The sequence below is a fragment of the Suricata suricatta genome, chromosome 4 (genome assembly GCF_006229205.1).
Source record: "Suricata suricatta isolate VVHF042 chromosome 4, meerkat_22Aug2017_6uvM2_HiC, whole genome shotgun sequence".
Taxonomy (NCBI): Eukaryota; Metazoa; Chordata; class Mammalia; order Carnivora; family Herpestidae; genus Suricata; species Suricata suricatta.
The window spans coordinates 131,761,938-131,775,307 of NC_043703.1; the positions used below are offsets into that span (position 1 = coordinate 131,761,938).

Genomic DNA, 13,370 nt, shown 5'->3' on the forward strand with positions numbered 1-13,370 from the left:
CCCCATCATATCCATGATTTTTAAACTGAGGAATGTACGGAAGGCTCCCAATCTGAGTTTTCAGAAAGAAGAGTTTGTAGCAGCCAGTGCAGGACCGTGGCATAGAGGCTCCAGGGCCCTGCGCGGCATGGGCAAGCCGGTGCGGGGTGCGGGCCCCCCGGAGCAGGACGCCGCACAGGGCCGACAGGACGAGGCGGTGATGGCAGTCCGTCTGTCCCGCAGCCAGGATCACCAGGGTTACCCAGAGTGCAGTCATGAAATAAATGAAAATGAAGCTATTTGCCTATGAAGTGGGAGTGTAAATGAGAAGTAATCTCCTCTCCTGTAATGAGATGGCGGTGTGTCCATCGTGGCGGGGAGGGGGCGGCAAGTGATAACTGGACAGCCTTGGAGACTAGCAGCACACGCAAAGGAAGAGTCGAGACACGTGAAACATTTTGATTATTTTATTTCATAATCTTCAAAATTTTCTGCCACGAGACAGGAATGCATGATAGAAATGGCTCAACATCTTCACATGAAACACTTGGATTCATTTTCATTCACAAGTTTTTCTAAAAACATCTACAATTTCATAATCCCACCCACCTGCAACCGTTATCACAGATTTAATTGACCATTAAACAGTAGTTGCCAGCAAGAGGGCTGGGCCGCTTCTGCGCGGTAGTAGTGTCTTTTGAAACTACCACCCAAGAGTCTCACGATTAGAAAGCTCCTTGTCCACAGCAACCGCAGGGCGCCTGGCGTCCCAGGGACACGCCCTGATCGCAGAGAGCTGCATCTCCCAGGTGAAGAAATGCTTTTTCTTCTAGAACTACTTGTTCGTCTCCGTATTTTTCTTGCAGGGAAGAACACATGCTGATCTGGTGATTTAATTACACTGACAGGCAAGTATATATGCCTGACATTTACTGATGCGCTCTGATCATTATGTACAGAACGTGCTGAAAAAAGATGGATTGCTTGGAATCTGTCTCTTCTTTGGAAGAGAAATCCTTTGAGGTTTTTTTTTTTTTGAACTGTAAACAAAAGGAAAGAGATATACGTGGACATATACCTATACACGTAGAGATATACACTGAGTATTTTCGATGTGGTGTATATCTTCCCCTATAGATACAGAGTGTCACACTCACCCCTTCACACATACCCACACCCTTACACACAGCATGTGAATATAAATGTTGTGAGTGTCCTTGGGAGTTGACTGGAGTTTGTATATTAATTACCAAATGATGAAATACCTGATTTGTATTACTCCTGAGAAGATACTAGAAGGGAATGACAGTTCTGATGCACTTTGGAATGGCACAACCACGTAAACACTTGCATACTTAAGACTTCTGAACTCATTCAAAGTTTCTAAACATGGTCTAACACAAAAAAATCAAAACAATTCAGCAAGTTAAAAAATAAAACAGTATTTTATATCAATGTATAAACAAATATATAGGAAATGCGTATTTGTAATTACTTTTATGGTAGGAAATGTACTTAAGAAAAACATAGTTATCTGACAAAAAAAAAACAAAAACAAAAACAAAACCAGACCCCCCCCCATACTACCCAATGCATAACACCCACGTCGCTCGTAACTGCAGGGGACAGTCCCATCAGGACTGCAAGGGCTTGAGTGACTCCACCAGAGAAAAAGTAGCATATGTAGCAAGTCTGTTAAGTATGCAATTTATAAAAAGTGACTGTTATTCATACTTCTCTAAAACAGAATTTGTAATTTGCTGAGTATCTTATCCCTCGATGGAAGCTGTATAAAAATTACAACGAAACCAATGAATTTCAAGCACCAATTCAAAGTTAACGGTCTTTGTATTTCTCCTGTTATCAAAGAAACAAATTATGAGGAAGGCTAAGTTCAAATTAGCCAAGTAATTATTACAGTTTTATAGGCATGCGGTTTTTTTCTTCCATTCACTTGGATGCCAAACATCAAAAAATGTTTAGGCCAGCAATGGAATCCTTTGAGGAATCCATTATTTCTGAGTATTACCGGTTTAATATACATTAAAAGCTCTTTAACAAACCACTGCTTTCTTAGTTCTCAGATGCAACAGGTCTGCACACAAGAAGAGAGGGGACTGTCTCATCACCACTGAGAAAGGCAGCACTGGACGCCTGCCACTAGTGGAAGGAAACGGCATTAGGACTCAAGGCAACACCATCGCTTGTGGCAAGACTGATTTTTAACTAAAAAATTTCCACTAGACAATTGGGGGTGGGAGTACAGCTCAGTAAGAGAGCATTTTTTTTTCTTCCTGATTTCTTTTCTTTTTCTGCATCAGGAAAAAAAAAAGTAGCACGGCCTGAGCCAGTAGATGAGTAACAGTGTTTGTGATGCCTCTAGTTGTTCCTGAAGAAAACTTGTTCAGATAACAAGGGGTTTATTTTAAATCCATACAACTGCTGTTTTTGTTTCCAGTATTTACATCACACCACTTGTGTCCATGGTCATTTCTGAGGCATTAATGTTTCAGTCTCTCCTGCTATTAAGAGTTTGGTTAATTTTCAACACACACCAAACACCTGTTAGGTCGGCTGCATGCATTTGAGACTGAAGGTAAGACCACTGAAAACAAATCGTGTAGAAACCCAAATCTCCATCACTGGTGATCTGTCACTTCCCAGCCTGTTGTCTGAACCCTGTCACAAGATCACATGCGCCTGAAGAGAGAATCGCACTGAAGCCCCGGCGTTAAGACTGGGGGGGGGGGCTCTGCGGGGCCTCGGCAAGAAGAGCTTCCCTCTGCTCCTTGCTCATCTCACTGGATGGCTCCTCAAAGGTCGGCTCACCGAGGTCCTCACTGCCCCCTTCACTCTGTTCCTCGATGCGGTCTTCGCTGGGCTCCATGGTCTGCTCCAGGCTGTTCTCCAGAAGTGGGGGAGAATTGCTTACTCTACTTTCATCTTCAGCTGCCTCATTTAAGGGCTGGGGAGGAGGCGGTGTGGGAGTATCAGATTGCATGACACTTTCAATGGAAGAGATGGGGGCTTTGGTTAGAGTACCATCGGCTACAATCTCATTTTGAGGCAAAGATAACTTTTCTACAAGTTTCCACTGAATGATGCTCATGTCTTTTCCACCAGTTGAAATCAGGTGACTGTCATTGTGTGTAAAACTGACATTGGTGACATGGCTGCTGTGGGCGCTGTACTTGTGACTGGGAGCCTGTATGAAACACATCAGACAGGAAAATTAACCTCATTCTCTACATGCCTCTAACAGCAACGGAAGCGACGAGGTAAGGGAAGTAATTCAAACTAAAGCCACACTCGTCAAATCTGAGGAATAGAGCTAGCAGCAATTTCCTTTCAGTACCTACTTATATGGGAGGTAAAAACAGAATAATTGGACATACATTCATACTGTCAGACCATATCCATGTATTTTAAAAAATAATGAACAGTCTGTCTCTTCTGGAGATCACTTTGGTATACCTATCAGACCTCAGTAACTATTCTGAGACGGCTAAGGGAGCATTTACTCCCTTAGGTCAGGGACTGTAGCTAATTTAGAAAATGGCTCCATAAGTTTTGTTTATTTTTAATATTTCTTTATTGGAGAGATGCACAGGGAGAGAGAATCTTAGGCAGGGTCCATGCTAAGCATGGAGCCCAACACAGAGCTCAATCCCATGACCCTGGGATCGTGACCTGAGCCAAAATCACGAGCTGGGATGGTCAGCTGAGGGGGCACCCCGGCCCCGCAAGCTTTATAATGGTGATCGTATGTGTAACTAAGTATGTTAGCAGCTTAGGAGACATTTAAACCTGCTAAAAATTATTTAAAAAGTAGACCATGAACAATAATAAATATCAGCTGCCTTCTGTCCGGGTCTTCTTGCCCTTAAAAGCAGCAGTGCCTGCTGGACACTTACAGGGGCACAGCACCGGCAGTGATGAGCAACTCTGCACCTTTCTCCTCACCACAGACACAAAATTAGCCCCAAACTAAAGGCCTTACAACGCTATCGTCACTGCTTTGATTTTACCTTTGCTTTGGAGCAGGGATACTGAAACAGATGGACTTGGCAAAAGTCGTCGGCAACAGCGATCACCTTCCTGCTGTGGGATCGCACCAGTGCGTTGATATCTGTCCCATCGGATCCTTCGGGCCAGACACCTTTGATATGGAAACAGAGCAGTGGAGAAAACTCAGCCTAAAACCTATGTAGTATCACAGTTACATTTATTTAATTTTAGAATCTTACTTTCATCTGTGTTCAAACTCTTAGCTGCTAACATTTTCCTTACAAATTTCTTAGTAGCGCAATTTTTACCCAAAATCTAGTAAAATTAAAATAGCCTCAAGATGGAAAATTTTAAGACACAAAAGTACTCCGTAGTAGCCAGCAGATGGTGCTAATAAGTTCCTTTCTAAAGTTTCTAGTTGGAGGGTAAATTCTCAGTTGTATGGCAAGGTGTGGAAGCAAAGCATAGCACTAGTTCCTCAAAGTAGACTCTAGGGAAACAGCTGGTCCCTTTAGGTAGGCACCTAAAGAAAACCTCAAAGATTCTTTCTTCCCGGAAACACATAGGCTATCTATAAGTCTACCATGCTGCCCACAGAATTTTCCTATAACTATTATTTATGTCCAGAGACATTACAAATTTAATTATTCCAAATCATTATGAGGCACTGGTGATCATGTTCCATGTAATTAGTACAAACTCTATTAGACTAGATGGAAATTATGGGATATGTAAGGGCTGAGATGCTGGCCTCCTATGGTTCAGTGCTATTCTAGAGAACAAGTAGATTTTTGGTGAATTGGCTGAGTCAGAGCCAGTAACTGACACCTCTCGCTAAGTAAATAAATACTGTTTCATTAACACAACTAGGCAAATTACCAGCTATTGGCACTGCTTCAGTTTCACCTAGAGCAATGAAACTGTATATGCACTGGTCAGGATTATTTAATATAGTGCTTGCTAGGCTAGTACTCCTCTCCATCTCTACAGCAGTTGTGTTTACTTTTTTGAGAGAGCACCAAGTGGAGGGGCAGAGGGAGAGAGGATCCCAAGCAGGCTCCATTCCCAGCTCAGAGTCTGATATGGAGCTTGATCCCGTAACCCTGGGATCATGACCTGAGCCGAAAGCAAGAGGCAGGATGCTTAACCGACTGAGCCACCTGGGTGCCCCTGAAATCCTGTTTTATCTTTAAATATGTCTATTAAAAATGCCTTTCTATGTCAACTAATGGTGGTGGGATACCTGGACATTCACATACAAGAGAGTAAGAACTGTTGGCAGGGATGTGGGGAAATCGAACCCATGTGCATCACCGGTGGGAATGCAAATGGTGCAGCCACTTCAGGAAAACAATCTGGCGTTCTTCTCAAAAGGTTAAACGTAAGGTTACCATTTGACCCTGGAATTCCACTCCTAGGTGCAGACTCCAGGGAAATGAAGACATGCCTATATGAAAGCCTGCATATACTTGTTCACGGCAGCATTATTTATAAGAGCTGAAAAGCAGAAACAACTCAAGCATCCATCAACTGATAAATGGAGAAGCAAACTGTGGTATATGCATACAACGGGGTATTATTCAGCCATAAAACAAAGTGCTCATACAGGTTACAATGAGGATGACCCTCGAAAACATTCTATAGGAAAGAAGCCTGTTTCAATGCATCACACATTGTATGACTGCATTTATGAATGTACCAAATAGGCAAATCATTAAAGATTAGTGGCTGCTGGGGGCGGAGGAAGGGGGAGAGGTGGGGAGTGACTGCTAATGGGAAGAGGAAAATGTTCTACAAGTAGATAGTGCTGACGGCCACACAATTCTGAATATCCTAAAACCACTGTATTGTATACTTTAAATAGATGAATTATGTAGTATGTGAAGGATAGATCAATAAAACTATTTAAAAATAGTTTTTTTTTATTTATTATTTGAAAACTTCAGTTTTCATGTAGAGGAAAAACATGGGAAGGCAATCTGCTATTATTGTAAATTTTTTTCCTTTTAATTGTCTTTCATATTTACTGAGGACCAAAAGTCTGTGGGACTTTGCAGAGAACACACTTCGCATTGGTTCAATGCTAATACACTTAATTTCTCTGAATCTGGCATCACTAGTGACAACACTGAAGAACATATGCAGACTAGTTTTCAATTAGCAATATATTATTGTATGTGAAAACCCCGCAAACTACCTATTCCCATCAGGTGTGATGTTCTTACCAAAGACTTGAAAGCCTAGTACGCAGGTGTATGTCGTCCAATCGATGTCCTTACAATCTGATCGATTCCTGATTAGTTTGCAGCCACTTGGAATGTCCCCTTTAAATTTAAAAACAGGAAGTATAATCATAGTGCCTGTGTACAAATGTATTTGAAAGTGCATCTTGATTCAAACTAGCCATGTTTACTTGTATTTCTCTCGTATTTCTAATCCATACACTGAAAAACATTAAGATACATTTAAAAAGGAAGAGAAATTGTTCACTTTACCATTAATAGAACCACAGAAACTCCTTGTTCCCCACAGAAATTGCTCTTGTTTAAGAAGTGTAAATGCCCATCCATTATATTCTTTCCTGTCCTCAGGAAAGTTGTTAAATACAAAACCATATTAAAGTAGCAATCTCCCTGAGTAATTAATTTCTTAAGACTACATGTCTACCTATTTAAATTAATTCATTACTTTCTTGGAGAAGTGACCCACATGTGAGATTCTCACTCCTTAGCTCAGTGACATCTGGTCTGTCACGTCAGAGAGGCCGGCACACACTGCAGAACCATGTGCCCGACAGACCATGTCAGCCGTGCGTAGTCGTTCATACTTACAGTACAGTATCTCATAGTCTCCTGAGTTAGACATTATGTGCTTATTGTCTGGGGACCAGTCAAGGTGTGTGATATAGCTGGAATGTCCCTAGGGAGTAACAGAGCGACTATTAGAAAGCATTCAGTGTTTTCAGTAAGACGTTTAATAGTTAGCCAATATGTTCTCTGAGCAGCCACTCATCTGGAATTCCTCAAGTACAGAGAAGAGTATCAGAGCCTCTAGAACTGAAGCGTGCTCACAGCAGGTCTATCGTCCTTTCTCACCCTCTCTCATTGGCAACTAAAGATGCAGGTATGGGAAGATGCCGGTGTAAACATGGAGAGTTGTGGCGGAACTCTGGGACAGAGATCTAACCACAGCGGAAACCGGTGGAAACACTTGGAACTTGGGAATATGCTGTTGGCCTTTCACCCAGATAGCAACAAGCACCAGCTACTCGTGTCAGACTCCCAAGAATGAGGAGTCTCTTAAATTTGTGCCTTAAAGGATACTTCACAGATAACCATATCCTCAGGCTTTATTTAAAGTCACTGGTGTCCCCTTTAGAGGGGCTTCATTTTTGAGAATGAAATAATGGTTCCAGATTGTTCACAAAAAGTTTTCCTGGGTGCTTCTTAGTATCCACAGTACACCCCAGAGGCTGGGGAGTATGGTACATGTATATGGGCATATGAAGGGCTCCTAGAAAAACTCTAATCCAAAGAATGTGTCTGGGGAAGATGTTACGCAACATGTACTCCTTCAGAACAGCTGGATCCAATATAATTATCTAACTCCTTAAACAGAGAGACAGTGATTTTTTAAAATTTATTCATTCTGAGAAAGTGAGCTTCAGGGGAGGGGCATAAAGAGGAGAGAGAAGATCCCAAGCAAGCTCTGCACTGAGCTGTTGGCACAGAGTCCGATGCGGGACTTGAACATGAACCATGAGATCATGACGTGAGTTGAAATCAAGAGTCAGACACTTAACTGATCTAGGTGCCCCAAACCGTGATCTTTTTCTGCTCTGGTTTTACTAATACTGAGAATTAAGACATAAAACTACTAAATGCTGTATTTTGTTGGCTTCCTATGTGAGCATCTGATGATTTCTAAGACAAATCACACATAGGTCTTAATGGTTTACCAAAGTCCATGGAAATTCAAAAGCACTTTTATATCCTACAGTCTGTGGTAAAAACATACTTAATTTCTATAGTACTTTTTGAATTATTAGCTTTATGCACCCACAATTTTAAGTTAAAAAATTCAAAGTACCTTAGGCACAGTTTTTAATGTTTCACACAAGTATTCTAATTACTCCATTACCCTTCTTAAGTCTAACAATACCTCCCTAGAGCTATGATCGCTTTACAGTGCTGTATGGCAAATATACATATTTATACATTTAAATGAATTTAAATTATGGGAGTTTGAGAACTGTGAAGCTCCTGAACCCACCAGAAATGAGGAGGTATTCTGGAAAATGGGTTTGGAATCACTGGGTAGGCACAATGGAGATCTACCAACTTAACAAATCAATTTTCTAATTTTCAAAGCCAGAAAGACACATGTGGTTACTGGATATTTTCTGAATATGCCAGAAGGATGGGGTTCACACAAACCCTTTTTTTGGTGCACACGAAGTCTGATGATGCTCGGCCCTGGTGTCAGGAGACGCCATCTTCTCAGGTAAGAAAACTACACAAAGGAATGATCTCGCTAGATTAATCCGCAAAGCGCAGACCTCCAGAAAGTATTCACATCAATGTAGAACTATTTAAAATTATCATCTGGATCTTTCTGAAAAGGCTTTAATAACATTACTCAGAAGAGCATCAAAAGCATTATATGTAGGGGCGCCTGGGTGGCTCAGTTGGGTGAGCGTCCAACTTCAGCTCAGGTCATGATCTCACAATTCGTGGGTTCGAGCCCCATGTCAGGTTTTGTGATGGCAGTGCAGGGCCTGCTTCAGATTCTTGGTCTCCCCCTCTCTGCCCCTCCCCCACTTGCGCGCATGTGCTCACTCTCTCTCAAACGTTAAAAAAAAAAAAGCATTGTATGTATACATAATTCAAGTAGCTCCATCTGTACTGGACACACAACATATTTAGGAGGTAAATCAGTATAAACGATTCTCAAAAAGGACTGCTAAATGGGAAAAGTACCCAAATAAAGAAAAGACATAGAAAATTCATACCAGATGAACAAAGTGAGTATTTTCTCCCTCATATGGATTCCAATAAATAGAGAAACGATTAAATGCAACTATTTGGCATCTATAATGTCACCTTCCCATGTGCCACCTCAGAGTATCCTTGCCCCACCCAACTCATAGGCTGTGGAAGGTACAGGTACAGCTTGGGGGAAGGGAGCTTCAAATACCACCCAAGCGCACAGACACACTTGGGAAGAAAATCTAGCACACCTATGGGGGTGCCTGGGTGGCATCGTTGGTTGAGTGTCTGACTCTGCACTGGAGTCTGCATGGAGCCCGCTTAAGATCTCCCCTCCCCTGCCTGCACTCTCGCTCTCAAAACAAAATTTATTTTACTTTCTTGAAAAGAAACTGTACTCTAATCCCGAATTTTCATTACTGCTCTTAAATAATCAAAATAATAATCACAAGTGATGGAGCTCAAGAATACTACTCTGAAAAGAAATCAAATATTTTAGCTAAATCTTTGCCAACTAGAGGACCATCTACATCAGTGGTTTGCAACCCTCGCTATAAAAAATTATATGGGGAGTTTTTAAAAACATTCCAAGGCCTAGAGTTAGGGATCTAGCCTTTTCCTTGTAAGTAGGTACCAGACGTGACTCCCCTCTACCATCTAGAGCAGGGCTAACCGCACTGTCTGTAGTAATGAAGATGCGTGTGTGCACGGTGTGGTGCGGCAGCAACTAGCCAGGACCTGAAATATGCCTAGTGCTCCCAGGGAACTGGACCGCATTTAATTTCATGAACAGAAAGTTGTAGTTAGTAGCTGTCATGCTGGATAATCTTATCCTACTAACTTGAAATATCTCTTATCATCTAGTAAATTTCCATATAAACAGATACTTGTTTCTGGACTCTCCTGTTTCATTAGTCTGCCTATCTCCAGCCAACGGTGACAGTTTTGTGGTATGTGGAAAATTTCAGATGAACTCCAAAACCATTTTATCAAGCTCATAAATAACATGTTGAAAATTTAAATAAGGAGGTGCATGGGTGGCTCAAGTGTCTGACTCTTGATTTGGGCTCTGGTCATGATCTCACGGTTCAGGAGCTCAAGCCCCATATTGGGCTCTGCACTCCAAGTGCGGAACCTGCTTGAGATTCTCTCTTCCCTCTGTCTCTGACCTTCATCAGATTGTGCTTTCTCTCTTTCAAAATAAATAAACTTAAAAAATTTAAGACTGCATCAAATTTAGAGAATAATTTGTAGAGAACAGCTATTTTTATCAAATCTTTTGTTTCCTGTGCTTTACTTGCGAGGTTTATTCTCAAAGCATCTACAGTTCTGGTTGCTGCTGCAAACAGGATTTCCCCCCCCATCAAAGTTTGATGTGCTTTTGCTGGTTTAAGGGAAAGTTATTATTATTATTATTATTTTAGTTTTATTTATTTACTTAATCTCTATACCCCATGTGGGGCTTGAACTCAAAGACCTCGAGATCAATAGTCGCATGCTCCTCTGACTACGCCAGCCAGGCGCCCTAGAGAACTCTCTAGCGTACAGGCTGCTAGCTTCCTATCCAATCTACATCCTGCCACCCTTTTGTTAAATGCCCACCTAAAACACTGGATTTCCCAACTTCTTTTGCAGTTGGAGATGGTGTAGAAATCACTGAGTGGGGCTTCCAGGGAAACTCAAAGAGAACTGACTTAGGAAGAGTAGCGTCTTTTCCCCTTGCTCTGATCCTTTCCACCTGGAACTACGCTCTGACGACTGGAGGGTGACAGAATATAACAAAAGGAAGGTCTTGAGTCCCTGATGATTTTGTTTCAATGATAACACATCCCTCATTTTTTTTTTTACTGTAATATATCCTGTTAGACAAACATGGAATCCTAATGCCTTATGGCAATACTGGATTAGTTTCTTGGAGATTTTTTAATGTTTATTTAGAGAGAGGTAGAGAGGACGAGTGGGGAAAGGGCAGAGAGAGAGAATTCCAAGCAGGGTCTGTGCTGTCAGCAGAGAGCACAATGCGTGGCTCCCTCTCATGAACCATGAGATCATGATCTGAGCCAAAATCAACAGATGCTTAACCAACTAAGCCACCCAGGGGCCGCCCCATTTTCTTGGAGGTTTCTAAGCAGACTGTTAAAGACTCTTTTATGCTCTCTTTTTGATGTATATTTTCAATTACCAAAATCCTGGCAAAAAGGACCTTACCTTCACCAGCATTTCTTTCCTATCAGAACAGACTTTGTAATAGTACACCACTGTACCTTCAATACATTACATTTCCTATGCTAAGGTCTCAGAGTAGCAATGTTAGTTAAATCCTTTTGCCAGGAACTGGAGTAAAGAGAAAGCCAGTGTGCTGGCATTCAGGTGCAGAATAAAAGCATCTTAATTCTTGGGGCACCTGGGTGGCTCAGTAAGTGCTCGACTTTGGCTCAGGTTATGATCTCACGGTTTGTGATTTCGAGCCCTGCGCCAGGTTTTCTGATGTCAATGCAGAGCCTACGTCAGATCCTCTGTCTCCCTCACTCTACTCCTCCTCCACTCTGTTTCTCAAAAAGAAGTAAACATTAAAAAAATTTTTTTTAATTAAAAAAAAGGGGGCATCCTAATCCCACTGCAAATAGAGTAGAAACTTTAGGTTGGTCAGAACACTTAAACTCTTTCAAGGAAAATACACGATTATCCATAATTAGGAAACTATTTTTGAACTTTCATAGATTCATATTAAATGCTGAAAAACACCCTTACGTAACACCCAGGGTTGTCTCATCTAGTTACTGAAAACAATGCTGCTGCTGCTGCTGGCACCCAGCACTGAGCAGAGAACATTCTAGGCACAGGGCATACGCGGTCAACTCTCAATCTCGCAGGAGCCTGCAGGAGGACGCCCATTTACCAGATGAGCAAGTCTAGGACGCAGAGAGGTTACATAACTTTTCTGGAGTAACCGTTATAAGAATAGGTGGAGCCAGAGTTTAAGCCCAGCTCAGAGACATCTGGACCATATGAAGCACAGCATTTAAATCATGCTTATCTTTTACTCATTGCTCTAACACTGAAGACGAGCAGAAAGTAATTTAAAAATAGCATTTTAGAAATGGAATTTACAAGTAAGGCCTTTTGCAGTACATTTTCAAAATAGCACAGGAAAAGCTGAGGTAAAGAAAAGCTATGGAAGGCCCCAAAACTGTAAAACCTCACAATCCTCAGACGTATTTCAGATAACCAACCAGCAGTCTTCAAATTCTTTTTAGCTAAAAAATCTTCCTGTCATATTAAATCGTACAAGAGAAGCCTCATATGCAAAGCAAAGAAAATCAGATCCATACTAGCCTGGCCTAACCCCACCCCCAAACCCTGGGGCTTTGCAGAACACAAGTTAAAAAGAGCTTCTGAGTCCAAAGCCTTATTAAAAACTTTTCCATAGCAGCAGTTATAAAATCAAACTGCTTATATGTGAATATATGATATAACCATGAACCCCTGAATCCTACAGGTTAGTCAAACCACTATTTTTAGTATGTACTAGACACCAAGAAGATTGATGTTTTCATGGGAAGTAAAAGAAAGACAAAAGGTCATTCTAAATTATATGATCTGGGTAAGAGGCACAAAATGCCTACTCAAGTAGGCTTGGGGTGTGTGTAGGAGGGGATGTGGAGAACCCAAGGGCAGCAGGAAGTCAGTGTGCTCCCAAGGGCAAACATGGGAAGTGAGACGCAGACAGGCCACAGAAGAGAAAATGAAAGGCTGGATACACAGAAACAGTATAGAGGGATGACTCCATTCCTTTATTTATTTATTTCTTTATTTTTAATATTTGAGAGGGAGAGAGTGAGGGAGGGAGGGGCAGACAGAGAAGGGGACAGGGCCCCCACATGTAGGGCTCAAACTGTGAGATCAAGAACTTAGCCGGAGTGGGATGCTTACCTAACTGAACCACCCAGGCGCCCCAGGAGGACTCCATTCTATGTCTTCCTCTCTATCCCTCAGCCACCCCTGAGAGGTCAGGCTCATGAAGAGCAGATGATTTCCTAGAAGATCACTAGGGTTCCTTGAAACAGAAGTCCCAGGACTGGCTATGTGTAGAAACAAACTTAAGGTGTTTGAGGCGGTATATTTGCTACATAACAGCAAGTAAATTTCAATAAATGGAAGAACAAATTTTGTTTGTTTATGGAAGCTGCGGTGGGAATTTGATATTTAGAATTAATATCAAATAAGTCACGGCAGAAAAGGGCAAAGAAGTAAGAGTCCTAATAGGTCCAAGGCCAGCAAGTCTAGAGTACAACCTGACTGCACGTATGAATCTGTCCACAACAAGTGTTATTCAGGTGGTGGCGGGAAGGTGGTCAGCACACAGAGAGAGCCACAGAGGCAAATGTGGACGGT

The 13,370-nt window shown here is 41.8% G+C and overlaps 1 protein-coding gene across 4 annotated transcripts in view; it reads right to left on the bottom strand.

Moving 5' to 3' along the window:
* Positions 1–431: 431 nt before the first annotated feature.
* EML4 (EMAP like 4) overlaps positions 432–13,370 on the bottom strand; it is a 152,368-nt gene continuing 139,429 nt past the window's right edge. For 3 of the 4 annotated variants that reach the window (XM_029937878.1, XM_029937876.1, XM_029937880.1), the window contains 4 exons: positions 6,819–6,906; positions 6,213–6,311; positions 4,008–4,138; positions 432–3,184 (listed from right to left, as the gene is read on the bottom strand). In XM_029937878.1, coding sequence (XP_029793738.1) covers positions 2,711–3,184; positions 4,008–4,138; positions 6,213–6,311; positions 6,819–6,906 — 792 coding nt within the window. In that variant the 3' untranslated portion in view covers positions 432–2,710. The remainder of the gene's footprint in view (positions 3,185–4,007; positions 4,139–6,212; positions 6,312–6,818; positions 6,907–13,370) is intronic. The other variant, XM_029937879.1, reaches the window with a different exon arrangement.